The sequence below is a fragment of the Boleophthalmus pectinirostris genome, unplaced genomic scaffold (assembly GCF_026225935.1).
Source record: "Boleophthalmus pectinirostris isolate CB_2022bp ecotype Guang Dong unplaced genomic scaffold, ASM2622593v1 HiC_scaffold_13, whole genome shotgun sequence".
Classification (NCBI taxonomy): domain Eukaryota; kingdom Metazoa; phylum Chordata; class Actinopteri; order Gobiiformes; family Gobiidae; genus Boleophthalmus; species Boleophthalmus pectinirostris.
In genome coordinates, this window is record NW_026571036.1 from 18,103,822 (window position 1) to 18,129,756 (window position 25,935).

Consider the following 25,935-nt stretch of genomic DNA (forward strand, 5'->3'; position numbering starts at 1 on the left):
TATCCAAATACCATACAAAAGTGTTACATATATAACATATATGTTACATATATAACATAACATGTTTTATTAGCCAATAAAAGTACTTTAACGTTGTCACGTGCAAATTAATACATTACTGTCATTTCAGTCTTCAGTTGTACATTCTGAAAAGTTTAGTTCATCATTTGTTTGCACGAGATAAAAAAAATGCTTATATCTCAAGTGAGTGGATGAAGCCAATCCAAACATAATCTTACAAATTTGAGTAAGTCTGGCAAATGATCTGATAATTATGGGCCATGAAACTCTTCTCAATATTAATATGAGGCATCTGTAATGACAACAAAGAGGTGTTTGGGGTGAATGTTACTGACATGTTTTTGTTCTGGGTGGAATAGGAATATGCCAAAGATCATTTGCTTGAACTGCTTCTGTTAAAAAAAAAAAAAAAATCTCTAGTCTAGTAACTTGTGATGCAGCAGATAGTGGCTGATCTCTAGATATTGCAGTGCTGCCCTCTATCTGTTCAAAGACTGTTGTGAAGTCCCAGATTGTCAGTTTAGGAAATGACCAACTTCACATATCTTTGTTATGAATCATGGCAATTTCATAGCTCTTTGTGCCAAAAATGAGAATGTATAAAAAGTGATGCTTACTAAGATTACAAGCATCAATATAGAACAATTACAAGAGCTCAAAGAGATCTGAAAAGGGAACTTAATTAATGGCCTTTCTTTAATTTGGATTCTGTTTTCAACAAAAAATTATACATCTTGTAAATTCAAACCTGTAGCCAGTCTTCCTCGCAAATGTTGTTACATGATAGTAGAAAGCATTTTACAATGAATCTTGTTGTAAATAAACAAGATGCAAAATTTTAACAATACATGTAAATCAAATTTCCCATGGACTGATTATTTCTTTATTCAACACAATACTTAAGACTAGATAGGGTTTAACTATTATTATTTTAGAATAACACTTTAAATAACTATACTTTAATAAGGCTTAATTCATATGAACAAAGAATGACTGAGGCTGAATACCCTAACTCTTACCTGTAACACCTTAATTAAGTAGAAAACAACTGATCAAACCAGTTTTCCCATTTCTCTCTTATTCCTTGTTCCTCAACTCCAGTGAAATTCAAAAGAACACATGAAACACAACTGCTTTTTATGAGGTAAGCCAAACAACAAATATTTTAGTGCATTTTGAAATCAATTTAAAAATGTAATTTGAAATTATTATTTTTACATGTAGTTTTGCAGAAGGCTGTACATTACTATAAATATATACTGGCTCTTTATGGCAATATTTGTGAGTAATTTTTATGGTGAATGGTGTGAGCTGAATGCCAAACCTCTTTTAGACAATCAGTAAGTTAAGCAAACTGAGTCACGATTTTGTCATGTATTTAACAAGAATGTATAGTGGCAATTTATTGAGCAACAGGCATGAGAACGCACAGATCTCAAGCAGGAAGATTCCGTAGAAGTGTCAGCTTTCACTGTTCGGACTTGATGCTATCAGGTGTACTTTGAACGGGCTTGTGTTTGGCTAAAACTGAGCTCAATGGGTGGGGTAATGAACAGTGTGTTTGAACAGACAAGGTGAATTCTCCTGTACTGATTCAAGCTCAGACATGAAGTGGACTCATATGGAATCTCTATAACTTTTCTCTACAGCAAGAAAGCTTCTACATTTTTTATATTATATTGTTTTCTATACATTTTTGTTACAATGGAGACTACAAGTGCTCCTTCGAAAATCCTGGAGCGTGGCCCAGACTATCTTCGCAGGCAAATGGAGCTGGAGAATGAGACCAAAGTTGGGTTGAGTGCGGTGGAGAGGCTTGCTATGAGTAAACCAAAATACGTCAAAAGCCAACAAGTCATCAGTACTACCCAAGAACCAGTGATCTCCATTGGGTCAGTGTCTGTTAGTAGTAATGGGTCATCCAGGCAGAGCTCAAAGGGAAAGCTTGTGAGTAACCTACCAGTGACTATAAGCGGTAGTCCTTTGCAAAGTGTTTCACCGGGACAGGTACGAAGATCGAGCTCAAAAACCCGTCCTGATTCTCTGCTCCTATACAGACAGAAGTGTGATTTAATAAAAGCTTCAGCCAATGACCGAAGGCACCACATTTTAAGAAAGTTACAGAGCAAAAGCGTGCAAGAGTCGGAAAAGGACAAAATTCCCACACCTGAGGGCACGACACAGGAATGCACGGTGAATGTAGTAGCTCCCCCAGATGAACAGGATGGCATGGTTACGAAAAGAAATAAAGAAAATTCAAGTTTACTCACCGTTCATGATGCCCCAGAAGAATTCAGAAGATCGGGCAAAGGAGTCAGTCGTTCTCATTCCGACATCAGCTCAAGATACTCTAAAAACTTTGCGGACTTTGATGCCTTTTTTAAATACTGTGGACTGGGCGGTGATGTTATTGAGATGGTGGGAAAGGATAATTTTTCAGTACATTCAGAAGAGCTGAAGGAGCATATTAGAAGTGTTAGTGTGTCCAACTCAGACGATGGTTTCTCCAGAAGCAGTGGAGGCAGTGATGGTCTACAGGAGGATGAGGTGCTGGACAAGTTTCGGCAGCAGACATCTGTCATTGAGAGAAATGCGAGGATAATAAAATGGTTGTACAGCTGCAGGAATGCAACAGAGACTGGGAAGAAGCTACGAGACCTGGAGTGACATTTAATAGGAATACTCTCTGCAAGAATTTATTAAGTATACAGTTTTGCTCTTGGAAGTTAAAATGTCATACTGATGGGGTTATTAATGTGTTTATATATTTGGTTGTAGATTCAATCAGCTTTTAGTTCAGACTCAAGGTGGTCCATAAGGATATTTAAAAGGAAGACATTTAAAAACAAAACACAAACCACAAATTCATCTTGTACATAGTCATTGTGCAATAAGTATCCCACCTCCCATTTTTTGGGGTAAAAGATGAACAGGAAATATAGTGACATAGTGCACTTGAGTAATGTTCAAATTACAACCTAAGAAAGGCCTTAGTTAAGTAATAGGTTTAATAATGTGCTGGCTGACAAAACCAATTTTTTTCCACTTGATTCCTTCCTTGTTGTCTACTTCCACACTGGCTGTGTATTGTCTGTTTCCTTGAAAGAACCTTTTAATCAAAGCTCAATCACTGCAACCTGAGCCTGAGAAGAACAAAAGAGTATTGTTGACTGAATGTTATAAACACACACCCTACCTGTATTGTTTCCACAAATAATTTTGTATTGAAAACCTATTTTACGCTTTGATAAACAAGTGTAAAAAAGGCACTCCTTTAAGTTGCACTGATAGAACAAAACAAGACAAGTTCAGGCATGCACTTAATTCTTCAAAAGAATCCAACAAGAGCATGTCTACATTACATTTAGCACTTCTTACCTCCTGGGGTGTTATTATGATGATCAGTATGTGAGTCAAATAGGTGTCTTGGGAGCTAATCATCTTATTTTTTAGTTAGTCATAATTTTACTCATATTTATGGCCCCACAATTTCTACCAAGTAGGCCAAATTTATTGACAAACTTGCACAACACTGAAGACAGAATGAAGATATTTTGGAGAGGCTATGTAGCTCTATAGAGATTACACCAATCTGGGGGATTTTTAAAATTATCTTTTTTTCAAGTTTTTTTTTTTTTTTTTCAAGTTGCTGTGTCCCTATGATCTCAATTTTACTGCTACTGCACCATTGATTTATACTGAAGTGAGTATTGTTACAGATACTTGGAATTGAACTGATGTAACATATAAATATTTAAGAAAATCCACTAAACTCTACTGAATAGTTTGGCAATTATATTTTATAAATTATATCTTCTGTTCCCCAGGAGGGGGCAGTGTAAGCAAGCTACTGTTTCACAGTCCATACACTACATCACTCAATACCATGGTCCACATAAAAAGAGGCCACATAAAAACTTCAGTGGCATTATCCTGTGATATTTTGTTGAACTGTTACATCTGTTATGATATATTTTTGTTTGCCTTTGGAAATTATGAAGAATAAACAACAAAATAGGACATTTACAGTATAGCCTATAGCAGTGGTGTCAAACTCATTTTGGTCCGGGGGGCCGTATCCAATCTACTTTGATCCCAAAGGGGCCGGATCAGAAAACTCATGGCATATAAACCCCAAAAATAACAATAAGTTCAAATATTTGTGCAGAGAAATGCAAATCTATTACAGAAATCGTTTTTAATTGATGAACTCTTTATTATAATATTATAATATTATGAACAATCTGAAACTTTAAGAAAAATTCAATTTCAACACAATGTTTTAACATGAACTTGTATGCAAATAGGAATAAGTCAATTTTTCTCAGAAAATCCTGCACTCAGCGTCCACTTTTCTTATTTTGGACATTTTGTTGATGAGGGTGTCACGGTCAACAGTCAAAACGATCACCCTTTAAGAGCGTTTGGAAAGAGGCAAGTCTTCATTTGTGCTGCTCTGGTGGGAGGGGCCACGTACAGAGACGCTGGAGACGCTGCTATGATAAACACCGCAGAAAAATTACCAATTTTTTAATAGAAAATATAATTAAAATATTTTAGTAGAAAATCACCCAAGGGCCACATTAAAGGTCTTGGGGGGCCGGATCTGGCCCCCCGGGCCTTATGTTTGACACCTGTGGCCTATAGTCTGCATGTTTTTAACGATCTTAATGAGCAATAAAAAACATATGTAATTGACTAAGTGCAAGATGTTTATTCCCATACTAACAAACATTTCAGGCAAGGCAATAACTACTCACTATGGAGGCAAGCAGGAGATCAATCAGAAAAGTTACATAGTTCACCTTTGATAAGTATGTGCAGTCCACACACACTTATGCATAAAATAACTGTCTACTCTACTTCACGTTTCGTCTAGACAACATCACACAATAGAAGACTAGACTCACTGAGAATTTTATAAGCAACTGTCATGCAACTAAAAGTGTATTATTAATGCGTAGACAACCAGAGTATGGTCTGACGCTACTGTAACACTGACCCAGACAAAAAGCTTCATAACATATAAATGGGGTACAGTAGGTCTATATTTTGAGTGCAAGCCATCTATGCATTTACCTCAACGTGCATGATAGTAGCAACATCAAGCATCACCACTGTCCAGTCCTTTCCCCATCCCCCATTGCAAAATCAAAACATAAGTGCATGTGCGCAGTCCCCAGTCACGTGTAATCGAAAGCCTCTAACAAAACATACGGAATTATAATAAGAAAGTGATTGACAGCCCAGTAGACCAATGAGCGCCGCCGTTTTGGGTAGCAACAAGATAAATATGGAATTTCTAACCAATCACAGAACGGAGGGGGAGTGCCGGAATGCTACACTCTGCACTGTGTTTACTTCCGTCAATATTTCTAACGCAGCAGGCAGAAAAGCGGACAGAGGATACGACAAAGGAGACGACTCCGTGTGAAGGTTAGTTTATCAGGCTTTTAAAGAGCTTTGTTTATTTTTTAAAATAATACCGATCGTGCAATCCAGTTTTGTTTACAGCCGTTCGTGCAGATTCGACTGTCACTCTCTGTTATCCTCAGTTTCATCAAAAAATGGTTGAATATTTAGTGATCAGCATCATTGTTGCAGTGTGTAAATTGTGCTTTATGGTTATTTAAAGTGTCATTACTTATTATAACGAACTGGTGCATTGTGTTAACCAAAATAAAGGTGGTTATTATTTGGTATTTATTTGAACTGACAGCACATTTTTAACCCAAACCCCACTCTTTTACACAGAAACTAGCTTCGGTCAAAATGCCTTTCTTGGGCAAGGATTGGCGGTCTCCTGGATGGTGTTGGGAGAAGACTGACAATGGTTGGAAGAGGATCATCTTGTATGGCCAGGAAAATAACAACTTGGATTTTGCTGAGTGAGTCAATTCATAATTTGTTTGTTTTTGTGAGTCGCTTTTCTTAACCTGCCATACCAGATTCCATTAAATGCGTTTGACAAGTAATTAAGATCAGTTGACTGTAATAGTTTAATATGATTAACAGCATCATGCAGATGAAAGGTTAACTTCCCCTGTACTAAACAATAGGTCAGTTATCCATAACGAGAGACATTATGACATTATATGAATACAATATTTAAGACTTAGTTATAGGATAGAAATGATTGTGTCATTGATATTTGACAGTTTCCAAAAGGATCTGGGCACTTTTATAGGGTGAAACTATTTTGTTTTTGTTTTGGGTTTTTTTCTGACACGCTGCAATTACAAATAGATTTGCAATTCTTTCTTTCTATTCATTTCATTTATTTTAAAGGGATGCACATTCAGCACACTCAGCATTATTAACAACATTCAAAATTTGTTATGGACTGTAGATGTTTTTGTTATGTTTTTTCAATTTATGTTTTAATATGATTCCTTTCAGCACTTTTAAAACATGCCCAGGAGCATTACATGCTTGAAATGCAACAATACAAAAAACAAAACAAAACAATACGAGTACAAGAATCCAATGTTTACTGGGACATGTTTGTAAAGATATTAACTTATTTTGTTAGACAGAAATTGAGTTGTAGTTAGTAGAGGAAACTTCATTAAAGTTTCAGTGTTCTATTCATTCTTTACAACCACTGAAATTGAAATTTTTATCTAATTGTGATTAATCATGCAATCCTATTCTTGAAGTTTGATCCATTTGAATGAACTTTATCCTGGCCATTCGATATGAGGAGAAGGTGGTGTAGTGTGTCCCATTAAAAGAGCTGCTGCTGTTGCCAGTGAGACTCCATGGAAACAGACAGACTCACATGATCTGGTCTGAAATCAAAAGTGCAAATTTACATGACATCAGCTTATTCAGAGAAATAATTATCATGCTATAATTAGGCCCTCTAATAGTCTATAGTCACAGGCTTGTGATAAAATAGGAAGTACTCCAATTATGTGCGCAAATACTGCTCATGTTTGTGTTACTTGTGTATTTGATTTTATATTTACCATTGTATGATCTGTTTACTCTGTCAGCATATTAGTTTGATCTTTGAGTGCCTACAGTGTCAACTAAGTAGGCCACTATATATGAAATCCTGTTTTGCTAGAATATTGGGTACTAGAAACAACATTTGAAGACAGGTCAATCAACTTGGTTGCATTACTTTAAGACATCAAGTTGTACCCCTAGCCCCATAAATGATTAGCGTCAAATTAGAAAATATGTGATCACTGTATCCACATTGAAAAAAAAAACAGGATCAATACGAATGCAGTTGCTCAATTTTGGTTCTGACAAAAAGGCTCCATACTCAATACAAATTTCTATACCTTAATGAGAATTTTTAAAAAGACAGGCAGTATAATGTAATTTATAAAACATATAATTGTAGTTTCTTTAATATTACCAGCTCAGGTGGTCTGATATACATCTAGACCAGTTATTAAGGAAATGTGCCCCACTTACGGAATTTCTTTTTAGTACAGTCAATATCAGTGAAGTGCACTAATGAGCTTACTAATCAGTATCCTTACTAAATCTTGTGCAATTATCAGTAATGATAGGCAAAAGGCATCCTTTTTTTTAACAACCCTAATCCATACAAAGACAGTCTAAACCAGAACTTAATCTAAACTATACACTCCAAGCACAAATTACTACTAAGTTATACTAAAGCAGCACCTGCTATTGTGTTGTGTGTAATGATTTACATGTGTGTCATAGCAGTGCAATGGTGTTATCTCTCACATGTCAATGACCACTGAAGTCACTTGTTGGCTGCTCTCCAACCTTTGCCAGACCCCAGTAACATATTATAGCTGCATATATAGGCTTGTTGTTATAAGAAAGGGCCCCATTATAAAGGACTTGGACTGGCACACAGTGTTACTGAATAGACCATTCTCATGCCAGTCAAACAATATGTGGTGTTTTGTATCAGTAGTAAGCACTTAAGTGTTGGCATATGTTTTGTTTTAAGTCCACAAAATAAGCATGAATGAACCCAAATACACAGTACAAATGATCATAAATAACTGTGATTTGCTATATTCTTCAGATTGGATTGTCTCAGATCCTGCTAAAACATGTTCCAGATGGACAGAGTAGGAGATACACTTTCTTAAAACTTTCTTGAACACTTTCTTCAAAAAAAGGAACAGTTTATGCTATTGACCATCTTCAATTCCTTCGAAACCTTTTTTTACAACTTTTTCACGATATGAGATTTTGTTATGAGATGTTGATCTGAACAAAGCAACATCATGTTAATTTAAATTAACATGTTGTTGAAATGTTTTTATGCAGATCATTGCGTTTTTATCTATAGGTTACAAGAAAATAAATAAACGGTATTGCTGAACCCACTTAAAATCTATATGGAAATAATATAGGTCCAGATTTTCCGCAGTTGTTCAAGTGCTTAAATATTTTTATTATTAATGAATCAAAAAACAATAATCAGAATTGTCTGAGGCCTCCCTGAGATCCTATCATAGGTTCTATACTTATCAAGTCCCACAACATTTTGTCATTAAGAACTATAATGTGGAGTACAGTTTTCCATATGGAGTGCAGTGACATTGATTTTGGCATCTATACCAAATTAGTATATTAACGGGGAAAATTGTGTGAAATGCAAAATGTTCTTGGCTAATTTATTGTTCATGGTGTTTGCCTGATGTTGTTTTATTTGTAACAAACAACATAGTTTTGAGAAAACGGGCTCACCTTTCCTTGTCAAGGACTTGCACAGGCATGCATGTACTATGTATTTGTTAAAACAAGCTTCAGTGTTTGTAGCTCAGAAAAGAACAGTCAATCCAGTCTTTGTTCATTTTAAGAAAAGGGCAATCCTCTGGCTCATAATAAAAGATAAATATAAACTCTGAACTACTACTAAGAACTTTGTCAAAATAAACTACATGCTTTATTTTGACATCTAAGTGTGAACAGGGTAATGTAAAAAATGTGACTACACTGTTACAGGTTTGAAGTGGAAGAAGACTGTGGTTGTAGGCTCATACTTTTTTATACTTTTCTTGTGTATAGGAGTGCACTGTTTAGAAATTTAGACCATAGCAAAGTTTATAGTTGTTTCAGATATTTTTGGAAAAATTGTTCCTTCATACTCTATATCCTTAAGATTGTTTTGGGTTGAAAAAAAAAAAAAACTGCTATGAAAAATAAAAAAATAATAATGGTCATTTTCTAATATATCCACATCTTTTTTTTCTTGACCATTACCATGTTTTCTGCTGTTCAGTAATACCAGCATTTGCTTTGTGTCCAGACTGTGCAGTGATGACAAAGACGGTGTGTTTGTGGGAGACGTTTGTGAATTGACCAGCGTCAAGCAGCAAAAGGACCTCTACAACAACAGCACCAAGTCTCACTGTGAGTGCCCCATAATTGTAGAGCTGCATTCCTCATGCTGGGGTTATAGGGACAACAAAGGCATTCCTCACCATACTTTGAAGTTACTGCATATTTTACCTTTTTTTTTGTACATAACTTTTTTTTTTTAAATCTCTCCTAGTTGTAAAAGACAAATGGATATATGTCCATAAAGTCAGCACTAAAGAAGTAAGTTAAGTTATATCTTGTATATCTTATAATTTCTTGATGGAGGATTTGAGTGACTCCCCTTGATATTTCAGAGGCAAGGATACAGCACACTTGGAGAAGCCCTTAACCGTCTGGACTTTTCCACTGCTGTTGAGGACTTGCGGAGATTCAACTATGTTGCTAAAGTAGTTCATTGTAAAATATAATATATAATGTGTTTATATTTTTGTTAAACCTGGTCTCTTTTTTCTTATAGCTATTCCAGTTAATTGCCAGGTACCATCTTACATCTTTAAGTGGAGCTGCTCAAAAGAATTACTTCAATATACTTGAAAAGATTGTACAGAAAGGTGAGTGTTTTGAATTAAGTTGAACTGAGTTGTTTTGAGAACTTTGACTCCAGGCCTTGGGCAACCAAACACCTTTTAATTGTTAAACAGCAGCTTATGGCTCAGAGAACCAGTCAAGCGAGTGGGCCTCTGCATTTCTACTGGTGGAACACTTAAAGTGAAGATGTTTTTGAGAATATCATTAAAATGCGTGTAGTTTATAGCAGTTATAGTTTTCTACACCCAATTATTAAACTTGACATAAAACACAAACTTTTAGCACCCATTATTTTGTTCACTATACTTAATATATCTTACATTCAAGTAATTTCTTCCTGTTTACATCACCCTCTAGTGCTAGATGACTGCTATAACCCTCGCCTCGTCAAAGACCTGCTGCAGGACTTGGTTTCCACGCTGCATGGCCTGACTGTTCATGTGGGGAGGGTGGTCCTTGTGGGAAACATTAACATATGGATGTCCCGACTGGAAGTTATCCTAAAGTGGCAGGAGCAGCTCAACAACCTGCAGATCCCAAAGGTGAGAGAGCGCAAACACACACTTGTAAGTATATATTTTTATTAATAGTTTTTACGCTCATTCTGTTTTCTCCCTCAGCATCGGTGCAATGGCATGTCCCTTAGCGACCTGCCCATTCACATGCACAACAAGATTCTGAGTAAGCTGTCTGACGCCTGTGACATCATTAATCTGGGTCAGGCCATGCCCACACTGCGCTTCCTCAGTGAGGACAAGATACTGTGGAAAAAGCTTTGCTACTTTCACTTCTCTGATAAAGAGGTGAGAAATATTTGTTCATGGATACATCACATATTTTGCCCCAAGAAGCAGTCCAAATATTGTATTGGTTGTATTTTGAGCCTTTCACCACTAGAGGGCAGGAGTACAACACTTTTAATGCAGTTTGAACCCTCACAAAAATGTTGGTGATTTTATTATTGGATACTCTTGACTCTTATTATTGATTTGATGAGTACATTCACATCACACATCACATTGTTAAGTTTCTGTCTTTAATTTTTCCCTAAATCCAGTATCATAAGAACTTAGTTTTGACCAAGAGTGACAACGTGGACTGGAAGCTCATGTACTTCACATTAAAGAAACATTACCCCATGAGAGAGCAATATGGGGACACATTACACTACTGCAAGCACTGTCACATCCTCTTCTGGCAGGTAAGATCCTGTATCTTTATTCTTGTAAATACAATTCAAATCTATTATCTTGAATCTTGTTTAACCCATTCTCTGGTGTGGTTTCTTTTCCTCTTGCCTCTGTTTCGACTCTTATTCTTTAGGATCTACACCTGGCATTAATATTCAAGGTACTTGGTTTGTTTTGATACATTTCTACTATGGCTATATCCTGGGTGACTGCATTTATGGACATACCTTGTTTCTTTCTTTTTTTTTCTTTTTTTTTTTTTACTTTTTCAAGGGGTCTGTATCAGCTGTGCATGAAATGGCTGACAACAAAAGGCAGTAATATGCCAAATCTAACCACAAGACTTTTAGACTTTAGTTGGTCTTTTTGCATTGGAAATTCCAGCCACGATTTGGTGCTATATAATCACAGCTCTATTCAAGAGCTTAGTAAAACAATCTGCAACTTCAGTGCTCTTAAGTAAAACATATATTTCCTTAAATCTTACTATTATTTATATATTCATATGTGTGGAAAGCTATGTACCAGTCAACATGTTGCTACAGGATTTCCTTGATGCCACCTTCACTTATACTTTGTTTGTCAAATGTAAATGCACACATGTAAAGCGTTTTTAGTATCTCTTATATAAAAGTGTGTTGTCTGTTACAGGACTGGGGACACCCCTGCACAGCCATTGACCCAGACAAGTGCCTCATGCCCATCTCCCCACAGGACTTTATTGAACTCTTTCAGTATTAACCCAATACCCCCAAAACCAACCAAAAGTGTGTATGGGACTTTACCAGTGTAGTCAAATACAAAGGGCTTCAAGCAATGATCAATGATTTTATGTCCTTAATTCATCCATTCCTGTGGAAAATGTACTGTTTTTTAACTTTCCGAATGTTGGTAAAAGTGTAAGAACCTTGAACACAAACACATGGAGGGAAAATAATGTCTATACAAGTGTTGTTTTATAAGAAGTCATAATGTGAAATAAGGACTAAAGTGTTTTGGTTTACATAATGTAAATATAATGAAAACCATTGTAAACCATTACAGACTAACTCATGGTGTTATAAAACACAATTAGACATGTTGTATTTGAGATTATATGAATGCATGTCCGTTAATGTGTTTACTGTATATTGTCGTGTTACGTCTGCTTTGTGAAGTCACTTTAGAAAGATTCTGTCAAACCTTACGATTTGTTAAGATTTTTTAAATATATTGATCTCGTAACAGACAGGGAAATGTACAAACACTATTTATGAAAAGAGTTACCTTTTATACCCTTTTCTTAAACTTTTGTATCCTCCAGCGCTTCGTGTGGTGGTAGTCTAAAAGGTACTATTGTGACTATTTGGGAGAAAGTAACCTCAATAAAACCCTTCTTTTGAAATGGTTTAGTGTCATGTTCTTTTCTCAGACAAGTAAAATAATTCTGCACTAGCACTAGTATAATAATAGCCATAGTGTTACCATGTTATTACAAAAAATGCACACACACACACAATCATGTATTTTAACAAATACATATTAACATTATTTTATTAATACAAGGCACTTCAAACATTGTGTACAGTACAGTGAATTTTGTGTTTAATTTTAGAACTTTTTCATAAATAGCATTCAACTCTGACATGTTGCTCTATGACACTTCCATAAAAATAAAAAAAAAATCACAGAGTAGCAAAAATCATTCACAAAATAATTTTCAGTACTAAAATATTTTACAAGATCTAACAAAACTGCACAAGTACAGCTTTTAGGGAAATTAAGGCTTGACTCACAGTTTAGCAGCACTGGAGGCTGTAGCTTTGCATATTTGCACATACTCTTAACAGTGTATTTCTATAGCAAACAGTACAGTAGTGTATGTTAGGCTTTCATTCATTTTTTTCATTAACTACAGAGAGAGCAGAGCAGCAATCACAGCTAAACTGCACCTTGACATAGCCATTGTTCATTTTATCTGGGTTTATTCAATCAAGGTTGTGGAGTGTCTCTAGAATGTAAAACTAAAATGTAAAATGAGAACTTTAGGTAATTGAACAAAATATTAATCTTATAAACGCAAGTAGATTTTTTTCTAAACCAGCGTAGTGGCATTTTGGACATTATTTATACTATAATTAAGTTAGTACAACTCATTTTGGAAGCTTTTAACAGCAAGTTCGTGTTCACTGATTTTACATGTAAACTCATTCTTTACACACAATTCTTTAAAGGTGCACTGTGTAACTTCTTCTGGTGGAGGGTCTGCCACCCATTTGTCTCCATGGAAATGATATTGGCTTGTCTAGAATGTCCCGGTATGGCATTAAATGTATCCATCTTGAATTTACATAGGAACATGGGTTTTTATTGACCTAAAACAAGCATTCTTACTGTTAGTGGGCCCTGCGCTCTGCTGAGATATCTAACTTGGCCCTGCTGTCTCCATAGTGATAAATGAGTGTAATGCCATACTGTGGAACATCTACATGGAGAGTAGCAAGTAATGGGCCCTCCACCAGAAAAATTACACAATGCACCTTTTAGCATTCTTCATCTTTCTCATTGATTCAACATGTAGGTCTATTTTAGCCCCTCCCATGTGCTTTCTGACACAATTCCTCTGCCCATCCTGCCAATACCAGCTAGTTTGACCTTAGCGCGTGCTGTCCACCTCACAGCTCCCACCCGATCCTTGGAGTCAGACAGGTTAGCGTAGCGCGAGTTGTCCTCCTCCAACCCTCTTCCCGCCCAAGAGTCCAAATCCAGGTCTACAGTCTCCAGACAAGGCACCACGCTATCCCCTTTTTGGCTCTTGTCGTCTGAAAGTTTGTCCATTTCCCCAGAGTGCTCAGTTTGAGGCGGTTCCCATCCTTCAATCTTCTCCAGTTTTTTGGTCGGTGAGATTTGCCGCATAGTTGTGGTCACGCTATCCCAAAAACACTGCCCCTTTTCTGGCTTCTTCTCCTTCTCTTTCTCGTCATCCTTGATCTTCTTGTGGGACCTTTGAAGGAGATTTGGGAGATATGGGAGATTTGGATAAACAAACCTTTTCAATGTTATCTTTAAAGTATAAATAGTTCTGACATTTTTACACTCTGGAGAGTGGAATGTTCCCCTATACGACCAACCATTATATACATAGGAATTCCCGTTGTTTGTGCGACACAGTAGGTGATTCATTGAAGTTTCCCTTACGGTACATGGCCCACTTCCTAAAGCAGTTTAAATCTAAATGGCTGCTAAATTCTAGGCCTGTCTCTTATAAATAAACAAGTGCAAGTGTTATACAAGACATCATTATTCTCAATCAAGATGAAAATGCTTTTACAGCAGCGCACTTGGCCATTAAAGCACTCTGGTGGGACACACTTGAAGTTAATGTAAACCCAGTGTGGCTGCTGGGGACATTTATAGCTGGGGCTGAGAACAGACAATACGACCTTTCAAACTTTCACTGGCAAGAAAATATATTACCTCCACCAAAGATCTTTGAGGTTTTAGTTTGAAAAATTATTTTGCGAAAGATGTATGGCTGTGTGATTAATTGAAATTTGAATGGTTATTTGAATAATTTTACTATATTTAATTACATATTTCATGTAATTGAAAATACAATTAATTCTGTTTAAAATGATATATGAGCTAATTCTGCATTTGAAAACTTGGAGCAATGCCACGATAATTACTATATCAACTTTTCATTCAATACATGACAGATGGAACAATATTTAATATGGATACTTATTCTTTGTACTAGTGGGAAAATATAGGTTATGTTTCTGTACTTCAATAAGATTTGAGCTGTAGAAGGCTGAATTATGAACCTGTATGACACATTATAGATACTAACTCACTACATAAGTGTTAGTACATTTTTGAACATTAAGAATACTTTTTTGGGGTAATGCTGCTTTATGGTTTGGTTTCAATATCATCGTTTATTATATATATTCACTTAGGAAAAATATCACAATTCAAAATGTGTTATTGTGACAGGCCTATTTCTAATATGCAGGTCTTTAAACACAAGTTCTCACAAATCATTGCTATTAAAAAGTATTAGGCCTAAAAAGACAATACTATCTCAGACCACTAGAGGTCAGTAAATGAACAAATGATTGAGTTTAGTATATGTATATGTAGCCGTAGCCTTACCCTCTGCGATCAGCCAGATTCTCTCCTGTCAACAATAAGTGCTCATCGTCTTTGGAGGAAAACAGCTTCTTGTCCTTCCTCTCCTTTTTGGACATTATCTTCTTCACTTTGGCCTCCTGACAAGATACACAAAAGATATTATTAGCTTTATCATGCGTATCCTTTCTCATTTAAAGAGGAATTTGGATGAGTTGAAGAAACATCTTTTTAAAACCACAAGCTCACCAATCATGTCCAAGATAGTTTAGGTCAAATTCATATTTTGCTCTTAGGTCACACAAGGTTGAATGCATTCCAGTGTTACTCCCTTGTCCCACCAGCTCTCCTCCATGCCCCATACATCAGCTTCATAGATGATTACTAAACATATTAGCTGGACTTCCTTGCCTGGCTGAGAAGTTAAAAGTCAAGGTCACTGCGTACATCCGTGCCTGCCCGAGCCAACCACTATTCAAAACATTCTCAGTATTCATAACACTATTTGATGGATGTATCTGACCCCTCGGAAAACCCTCAGCTTCTTTTATTTTTTCTACAAAACCTGCAGGGAGCAAGTTGTTATCTGCTAGTTTTGATGTTAGGGAGGCGAGTATGAAGTAAGAATGAGCTAAAAAATAGTAATGACAAAGACAATTCACAAAAACGTATGCTTTTTATGTGTAAACTTCAGAAAGTACTTTGTGTCAAAAAGCAACTTTAAACATAAAGTAGATGTAAAGTTGTACTACTGCTACTGCCATAACAACTAACCTTTACTGCTACTGTCACTAGGGATGTAACAATAAACAAAATATCACAATATCATATCATCAAGTCTCACAATAATATCGAGAGCTGTCACAAAATATCGAATTAGAAGTTGCTTTGCTTAACTGTATTGTTTTATATTAGCAACAGCTAATAAACATAGGGAACTACATATACCATGATTCATTTCAGTACAGACATCATGAAGAAATATGTTTTTTGTAATTTAATTCTTTGGACTGTGACGGTAATGGTTCACACCAAAGTCTTGTCATGGTATTTTAAAAGGAGAAAGTATCCTATCTACAATTCTATTAGCCTCTCCAAAATATCATAATAAATATTGCGCTGTGAAATGAATATGGTGATAATATCGTACCGTGAGATTTGTAAATTGCTGCATCCATAACTGCCATTACATCAACTTTTAATATAGGCTATAACGTTTTATATTATTGTCCCCTGCTACTGTGACTGAGGCAATAAAATGCAACTAACCCTTTAACCTAAGTTACATTTAGGTTTCTTATCTGGGCATAAAAACCTGCAGCCCCCCCTCACTTGGCCTGTGTACTATAAGGGTACAGCGTGGATCAGATTTTCTGCAGATACCAGACGGAGAGCAGAAATTCCAGCTCTGTACGTTCACGCATCACTAACAGAAGACTATCTATTTACCATTCTCCACAGTGTTAGCCTTAAGGTCCAAAAGCCTGGTGAAGCAAGAAACACAACACTATTTTATCTGCTAACTTTTGAGATTGGCCTATTTATAAGGTTAAACTTTTCACAGTGACTTATATTTTATTGTCTCATGTTTTACTGCCATGCATGAAATTTAGAGAGATATATTTTATACTATATTGGCATTTTGCGAACAAATACTGTTATTTTCCAAAGAATTTAGGTGGTATAATTTGCCAGCGTCAACAGGATGTAAGTACAATCACTGACTGCTACATTATTGTTATCTCTGTCAGCAAAGTCTGGCCTCAAGAAAACCTATTCAACAAAATCTATTTGACGTAACAAGCAAAACCCCACACTGATAATACACTACTAAGGCCTATTCAACCTGCCTTGACTATGTGGTTTCCAATTCCGCGTGAAATAAGTGGTTTGGATGTTTAGTCAATATTTCATCAGTTTTAAAGTAATCTTAAAGGTGCATTGTGTAACTTTTCTCATGAAGAAATGATTTTTTTCCATGGAGACGTTATTACTTTATGTGGAATGTTTCACTGTATGGTATTAAACCTTTCGACCTTCATGGAGACCAAATCAGACCAAGTTACAGGTCATATCTGTGGACAGGCAACCCCGCTCACAGTCAGAATGCCTGTTTTTCTACAATTTTTTTTTTTTTTTTTTTTTTTTGTTATAAAGCCACCTGTAGTTGAATAAGTATAAGGTAGAGCTGTTTAATGTCAATGTGGAACTTTCCAGGCAGAGCAATGACATATCCATAGAAATAAGCAGGTGACGGACCGCCAATAAAAAAGTTACAATTAGAACAAAAAATATTACACCTTGTTTATTTTAAACAATGTCACTTTTTTGGGTAGAGCATCTGCCAGCTGCTGGCAACCTGGAATGTTCCATGTATAAACTTATAAAGGTATAAACTGGATAGTTACAGAGATGCAAGCAAAGTACTTTTTGAGTAATAAAAACAGCTCAGGTAACTGAAAAAATGCAAGAGGCAAAGTTATGCAAAGTCATATTCAAACGCAGTAACATCCCCATGGAAACAAGCAGGTGACAGGATCATGTGTTTTATTTGCGTTTCAAGAAGCTGCACTCCTCTCCATCCCTCTGTCTATCCTAATAGGGACATAAAAGCACATAGCAGCTCAGGAGCCACTGGAAAGTGTCAGCGAGCTATTTTAAGCGGGTTTCATGCTCACTAATTGTTCTGTGTGTGAAGTGTTCTGCTCCTAGAAAGAATGTGGCGTTTCCTTCCCGCCAATGTCCAAGCGCCTTATCCTTGCAAACAGGACAGCCCCACAAATAAGTCATGTGAACTGCAGAACCTACTGAGCATCTATATTTACTGAGGCCACACAATGCACCAGTGTGAGAAGGACAAGGGTCATAAGGACAAATGTTCAATGGGTACATCAGACATTCTGCCCAAAACATGGAATTGATACAAAGATTTTCACAATTCACTTATAAATTCCTGTCGATAAATTAGACGACTGTACTTCTGCCCTTACTATGCAGTTAGCATTTTTTAATTTTAATAGACCGGAATTCAGTCATTTCTAAAAGTCAATGATATGCTGAGGGTAATAAATGGAACAAATGGACTATTTGTGTGCTAAAAAGTATTGCTTTTACTTATATATTAATCATGACAAGACCAAATTAAACTAAAAAACTATATAAAACTAAATTAAATTAAATAAATTTAAATCAAATCAGTTTATATGAGGAAAAAAATTTGAATCTTTTTTTTTTGCTTTTTGCCTTAGTTTTCGTACAATATATCATTATTTTGGTTTAAGTATCTGGCAATACCCAATACCAAGCCATACCAAGGCAGCAACTGCAAATGCATTTGTTTAATATAACTCATCCAAATATATTACATAGCTGTTTATCTATTACTATTAATCCTCTGTAACTACAGAGCAGCACTGTATAAAAATAAAAGTTCAAAAAGGCAAGAAAAATCACAGGTGCTACCAGGATATTGGTTGAACATAATGAAACTCAATCAAACATTTTGCAGACCAAAATCCAAAAGAGAAAATAGGGACATTTTTCCAAAATAATCTTTGCCTGAATATGCTGTGAATTCGATTTTCCATTCCAGGTAATTATATGTTGTGTTGTGACTTCACATTTACAAGAATTTAACATTAGTCGCCCAAACTGCTCCATAACAACAGACAGTTTTGATAGAGATAAGGATGGGGCATAGGCATGTTTATAGATATACAGTGCATCCTCAGCATAGTCTGTTTTTCCTCAACCCAGATGATATAACAAGACATACAACCTAGGAGTATCTGAAGTGTGTGATTTTGGCAGCTGAGGTCACAAAGAGGAGATATAGACAGATACCGCAGACATAAGACAGAATTTTCACATTTTGAGTTGACTTTAGCGCCCTGATATGAGCTGGTTGTGAGTAGGGTTAGATAAGAGTGTCTTGGCTTATCTCAGACAAAACAATTCTGTAACTGCGTAAAGTGAACATAAACAAAATGTCCATAGTGGCACTGCATGGCTCAATAATAGAAAAACGTATCATGATAAGTGGATACAGTAAGTTGAATTACATTACTAAGGCAAAGCGGCAATAGTGATTTTGTAGACATGAACTAAACCAGGATCAGGACTTGGTTTGGTCCTGTTATAGACTGGGTTAGTTCTGATTTAATTGAACTTTAGTTCTGGGTTTAATACCAGTTTGGTTCCAATTATGCATATAGGGTACGTAAACCTACTAGACAGGGCCTTTACTTGAACTAAACTTTTATAAACAAAAGTGACAAATACTTAACCAAAACGTTATATGATCTGTGGAGAGGCAATCCCATGAACAGGGCATTTTTGAGCATTTTTGTCTGTTGGTTTAACGCCTTCTCTGTGTCCAGTAGAAATCATCTGGCTCAGATAGGCAAAGTGGCAGGTGGAATTCTAAGTTTACAGCAGTCTACAGCAGAAGGTTGATTTGCAAGGCTCGAAAAAGTGTACTATTGCATTGTGTTGTATGTCTACTGTATGTCTGACATAGCCCGATTTATCAGCCAGTTTCACTTCATCGAAACCATCTGACCTCACAGCATTAGGATTCGTTCGCTCAGTGATAGCTGGGTACTTTGTTATTTAACCAATTGGTGCTATTTGGTCGTGACATATGTAATGCGCCGCTAACGGGGCTAACAGGTATATTAAGCTTTTCCCAAATCCTGTAGGAAGAAGGGCAATAACGTCTTTCCCCTTGATAAAATTCACCAAACGATCTCAGGAATCGTTGCCAACACAGAATGCATGGCTTCATCTACATCCATCTCAACTACTTTGTTTACTGTTGTGCTGTACCACAAAAGAGGGACCAAGTCATGGCTTCACAGTTCTTTGCTGATTGGCCGGTGTGCAGTCTACACCTTCTGGGGTTCTTGCAAACCGTCTAGTGTATTCTGATTCCTGATCTAGTCGCTGGAGAGAAATCAAATCAAGCAAAGGCACTAGGTGGTACCAGCCTGGCTATGTCTGACAATGCTGCATATCAACTTCCCTTTGGGACAATAATTAAGTTGAAATTTAAAGGTTGAAACTTGAAAGCTGAAGTTGAAAGTTGGAATGAATGAATGCAAAGTAGAAAAAAGAGAAACAATTTAGTGGTATACTGTAGTACATTCCATACTCTCCATACAGAAGGACATAACAGCCCCCCACACCAGAAAAGTTAATAGTGCATCCTTAACCCATCTCATAATAATGAAGAATTTGTTTTGCATCCTTAGCTCCTTGTGTCTGTACTTCTTGTCTGGTGTCAGTGTTTACCTTTGACACCACGGTAACGGCTTCCTCCTCCTCTTCCTCTCCTTCTACGTCTTTGTCCTGAAACGCACACAAGCACACAGTTAGTCCAAACACAACCCCCGAAGCAAAGTACTACGAATACTTGTGGTGTTTACGGAGTGTGCAGTACTTCCTGGTAAAGACGGGCACCCTTTTAAGAGCAGCAGTATAAACAATGTGAGGGCAGAAGAGAGAGAGACAGACACAGATCCAAACAAAATATACAGAATAAGTCATGGTCTATTGTCTTATGCTTTGCTAATATGAGTTTGGCTATTTTGGTCCCATTGTGCTCTCAAGTGCCAAAATATACACATTAACTGCTTTTTATTAAGCTATTGTCTGACACGACTATATTAGAATTTCCTTTATATTGTTCCTGTTTATTTTTGTCTAATTGAACCAAAATTATTTCACACATTGTTGCTCTATAATACATATATAGACAAAAATGTATATATATTTATGAAGTACTCCAATGACAATATTATGTGAGTTAAATACAAATTTGCTAAAATATATAGTTGAGGTTTCAGTATCAGACAAATGTGAAAGGACTAATTCAATTACCCAGAAATGGGCAGAAATATCACATTATGCATTTACTTTGAAGTTTTTTTCATTTTCAGTCATCTCTTTTGTGGAGGATTTGTTTCTTTTATCCAAATTTGATATTCAGATTTTGCATATAGCCATAATATCACTGTATATAGTACTGTAGTATATAGTAAATAGTATTGTATGGGAGTAAGTGCAAATGGGCATTTGCTTCAGCCTACTCCTTTTGAGCTACTGTATGCATGCTTCAGAGTACACATGTAATGTACAAAACCCCAAATAAACTAAACTAAATGGCATTATCACAGTTTAAAATATATATATATATATATATATATATATATATATATATATATATATATATATATATATATATATATATATATATATATATATATATATATATATATATATATAATATATATTCCCACCTCAATTTTAGCAAACCATAAATGAAAATGTCGTCATAGGAATGGACTATGATTACAAGCTGTTAGAACAATGTAAATAGTTCAAGAAAGTCAACTGATGCATGAGAACAGTACAGAGAAGTGGTAATTTTCAAGATAACAGCCACCTTTTACCCTTTGTTCAGTAGAGTCTTAAATTATCCAAATTATTCTAGTGAAGGTGTATGGAGTTTAACAACACAGGGAAGCACTTCCTGTATTGTCTTGTATTGTTGAGTGTTTCCTGTTTGAGGGAAGATCTCAGCTTCAGTATGCAGGTTTGTGTGTGAATAAAACAAAAATCCAACAGGTTTTGTTTTTGATGAGGAAACAACATTATAACACAGATCAGACAATAACATAATATAGTCCCTTTAAATAAGAAAGGATCTCTGTGTAATCATATTGCCTTATATGACTGCCTTAGACCAAAGCAGTTGTCTTGAACACGATCCAGTAGCATTTAATCATAAGAAGAGGCCACTGTAAAGAGATTACTGACTCACAGCCAGGATAAGGATTCCTGTAAAGTCATCAAAGCTTCCAACACTGAACAACTTAAACAGAGAGATGCTAGTTTGACTTGTCTGAGCAAAGGATTGTGGGTTTGTGCCACCTCCACTGATCAAAGACCGATTGCTAGCTCAAAGTATTAAAACTGAAGGAGAAGGGAGAGAAGAGAGGAGAAGAGAGGAGAGGGAGGGGGTCGGAGTAGAGTATGGTTACACAAAACAAGCAGACTGCTTTCGTAGCTTAGGGGGGCAATTCTTCTTCAATCTGGTTGTGTGTTAAAATGTCTCCACCACAGAAGCGGGCTAAGGACACTGGTAAATATTTTAACTGGGCAACAAAGAATATTCATCATCCCAATTTCAATATATGTTTACTTTTTCCATAGAGAAGGCTTGAAAGTTGATGGGTGTACAAAGATCTATAGTTGAATGGGTGTAGTAGCGATTAACAATCCACATAAGCAGAAAACCTTGAATAACTATTGGGAGCGTCTGTATAACTTTTTGCTAACCCTAACCAACCCCACTGGTTTTCATGGTAATGCATGAAAGCGTCTAATATTGAATGGTTCTGAACTTTTGTTTCTTTTAAAACAGACCTAAGCTGTTCTTTTATTCTAATTATCACATTATTTTCTTCTGTGTTTATTGTTGCCAGCATGTAAACTAACCTTAACCTGGCATGTTCCTAAATCTAACCTACATCCTAAACTTAATGTAACCCCTTTCATAACCATAACCATTTCCATGACCCTGTGCTTAAACCTAACCTGATTCTGAACTAGTTTGACAACTTTTGAAACTACTGTCAAAAATAAACATTTTGCTGGTACCAGAAATCCCCACGACACATATCAAACAAGCCAAAGACGCTGTTGTTTCAGATGGATGTTAAGTTAATAATAACTTAACTAACTATTTAGCCAAGTAGCGCCTGATCCATGTTTAAAACACTTCACGGCAGAATAGCAGTGACAGATGAGAAGTGTTGGCTGGTTACATGGACATCAATCAAGGAGTCATGAGTTCTGAATTTTCATAACAGTGTTGTATCAATCTGCACTACATTACACATATGATGCCAAAATACTTGTTGCTCTTCTTCAGTGGAAACTATTTAACTGTGCTTCATCCAATCAGAAAGCTGCCTTGAACCTAGCACACAGGATTACAAGAAATTTTGGATAAGAGATGGGATCTTGGCAGTTGCAAAGTTCATCACAGTCATTGCATAATCCATGTTTTTGTACAGATTTCATCCTTCTGATTCACAAACATAAGATCTGACCACTGAGAGAGTCCCATAGTGCTGTTATTAAGTCTGCTTCAATAAGCCACAGTCCCATAGACACAAGCAGAAACGGGCTGTCAAACTTTAATAAAGAATGGAAAACAGGTTACAGCAGAGAGCCTTAAGTGCCCCAGAGCACACTGCAGGGAGCATGGTTATTGACTACAGATCTGCAATATTATCTGCCCTCAGCACTTTTACCCCACTTAGCTTCTTAACTGCCTTTGTCTGGCCCTGGAAAGTTACTCAAATCCAACTAAAATGACATTCTGACGAAGAAATATGTGACGTATTAAGAAAGAGGCTAGATTTTGTTTACAATGAACAAACTATAATCAATATAACATGTAATCAAATTTATGACCAGCAGTTTACCTCACCTCTTAATTGGAACTGGAAGTAGATTTTGTAACAGGTAGTAAAAGAAGCAGTAGTAATATAAGTAGTAGCAGTTGTGGAAATACTAGTATAGATTGTGCATGTACAAATTAAAAGTACATAAACTACAATGATTTACCGCACCATTTTGTCCTTGAATCAAGAATTTTTATATCTGAAAGTTTTGGTTGCGTTATCGTGTACATTTCAGTCAGGGCTAATAGAGACAAAAAATTCTAGAAAAGAAAACCACAAAGTAAACTTAAACTGAGATTTTTCAACATCATTGAAATAGCTACACGCCATATCTTTTCAGCCACAATTTTATCTCAACTTCAACGTAACATTATTGACCCTAATGTTGACCCGTAGTTCATATGCACGTCATCACTGCGATTCGTTTACACAGGGAAGACTAAACAGCTTACTTTCCCAGGATTTTATAACTTGGGCTGTAATCTGGTCCTGGTGCCCACTGTTAAGGCATCCAAAAAGGAGCTTAGAGCAGCTCTTTGAGGTAAAGACCATGTGATGTTGTCCAGAAAGTAGTCCAGTAAGCTCATATTGCGTCAATGTTGTAAAGAAATAGGGAGATTTTCAATAAATAAGGACTTGGGAGTAACAGCATGCCGAATGTCAGATGAATATGCACTAAAATGCTAATTTGTACTACTATCTGTAAAGTCAGTGGTTGCAAAATAGCCTGAATAAATGAAACTTGACAGCATATATTCACAAAAGATTCTGTTAATGATCAGTGGTCTTTTTAATAAGAGTTGTGCAGTCAATCCTCTGTCAGAAAAAGCATGTTTGGAGCAGAGAATTTTGTGTTAAATGGCAATGATTCAAAACATATCTTATTTACAATCTGGAAATTAACACTGAAAGACATTTTCATTTCAAAAAGACTGACCACCTTTACCTTTCAATGAGGAAAAACATTGTGATTTTTCTTCTTTTTTGTCATTGCCCAGCCATAAACGACTTGCAGGATTCCATTGCAATCATTGGCAACGTCAAACACCATAAAAGCATACCATTACACATCATACATTTGAGCTGGCATAATATTTGGAAGTCTGGATTTGCCTTGTAAACTTTTCTTTTTCAGTTAGGCTATCCAGCTGGCTCAAATAGGTAAGATATGTTTATTTAGATGACAAATTAATTCAAAATGCTTCATAGAATATGAAATACAATATAAGCACAATTTAAACAAATACTGACATAAATAATCATAATAGGCTACTAGTGCAATAAGATAACATCCACTTTTTACTCCATTATTCCCTACTGAGTTTTACAGACCGATTATATGTAAACACTTGCATCTTCGACACCCTGAGAGGACACAGCTGCTTGTAAAGAGACCCCCCACTGACCCACCAACTTCAAATTTGTTAAAAAACAGACTGGAAAGTATCCAAGTCTAAGTCAAAAAGTGATGTATCCTACTCCTTGCTACATTTTTCTCTTCTTAAGACTCATTTTACTTAAATAGCCCAAATGATGATTTTCTTTAGATCTGTCATGTATTTGAGACGCTCTCCCCCCATCAGCTGACTTGACATCTGAGTTAGGCTTCTCTTCCCTCCCCCATCACCAAGAAAAGTTTACAAAAGCTACTCATAAATGGCACTTGAAACTCTTTGAAGAATACTATGTCATCAAGTAATGTCTCTTGTTATCTCAGACAGTGGAGAAAAAGCAACAAAATTAGGAAAATGAATAACAGTTGAAGAGAAAATTATGTACTTAAGATGAAGTGTGTGATAACTTTAAGACGCTTAACCAGGCTTCTGTTTTTGCGTCCTGATCGCATCTTTACCTTATAAGAGTGATGATAATGCCAGGACATGTCGTCTTCCTCTGAGGCATAATCCACCAGCACTTTGCTTTTGTTCTTCTTAAACATATTCCTTCAATGACAGACCCAAAAACGTTTTCTTCCTGTAAATTATGGCGACGAAAAATCCCAAATTGTCTTCTGTTTTGCTCAAAGGATTTACGAAGGTAGCGAAGTAGCAGAGGCACGACGCGTACTCATTCACAGTTCACACACGCTGCCTGCTATTTGGTCGCATGGTGTTTTGGCGTGCGTTTGGAGATGTGCGCACGCCAAACCACCGAGACCTAAAACAGAGCCCCACCCACCAGCACCCCACTATGCCCTGCCCACTCTCCTCTGGGTCCCAAATGTTGCCATGGCAAGAGGAGGAAGGGACAGTGGGATATTTTTATAAGTAGCCTAGTCT

The 25,935-nt window shown here is 36.3% G+C and overlaps 3 protein-coding genes across 4 annotated transcripts; 2 read left to right on the plus strand and 1 right to left on the minus strand.

Moving 5' to 3' along the window:
* The first annotated feature begins 1,638 nt into the window (after positions 1 to 1,638).
* On the plus strand, positions 1,639 to 4,691 carry fam110c (family with sequence similarity 110 member C). Its single transcript, XM_055149534.1, has one exon. It carries the CDS (start codon positions 1,726 to 1,728, stop codon positions 2,686 to 2,688), a length of 963 nt encoding a protein of 320 aa, XP_055005509.1. The 5' UTR covers positions 1,639 to 1,725; the 3' UTR covers positions 2,689 to 4,691.
* A 654-nt stretch (positions 4,692 to 5,345) lies between these two features.
* Positions 5,346 to 12,436, plus strand: fbxo25 (F-box protein 25). Of its 2 annotated transcripts, XM_020917371.2 has the most exons (11): positions 5,346 to 5,457; positions 5,776 to 5,909; positions 9,278 to 9,381; positions 9,524 to 9,570; positions 9,645 to 9,737; positions 9,809 to 9,902; positions 10,237 to 10,421; positions 10,500 to 10,682; positions 10,937 to 11,080; positions 11,203 to 11,229; positions 11,721 to 12,436. In XM_020917371.2, exons 2-11 carry the CDS (start codon positions 5,794 to 5,796, stop codon positions 11,808 to 11,810), a joined length of 1,083 nt encoding a protein of 360 aa, XP_020773030.1. In that variant the 5' UTR covers positions 5,346 to 5,457; positions 5,776 to 5,793; the 3' UTR covers positions 11,811 to 12,436. The 2 variants fall into 2 exon arrangements, with proteins under 2 accessions (XP_020773030.1, XP_020773037.1); XM_020917378.2 differs by lacking the exon at positions 11,203 to 11,229.
* A 128-nt stretch (positions 12,437 to 12,564) lies between these two features.
* On the minus strand, positions 12,565 to 25,770 carry si:ch211-225h24.2 (uncharacterized protein LOC564539 homolog). The gene is made up of 4 exons (XM_020920013.2): positions 25,509 to 25,770; positions 20,475 to 20,531; positions 15,207 to 15,322; positions 12,565 to 14,052 (listed from the first exon to the last, which is right to left on the minus strand). Exons 1-4 carry the CDS (start codon positions 25,593 to 25,595, stop codon positions 13,632 to 13,634), a joined length of 681 nt encoding a protein of 226 aa, XP_020775672.1. The 5' UTR covers positions 25,596 to 25,770; the 3' UTR covers positions 12,565 to 13,631.
* Positions 25,771 to 25,935: the final 165 nt, after the last annotated feature.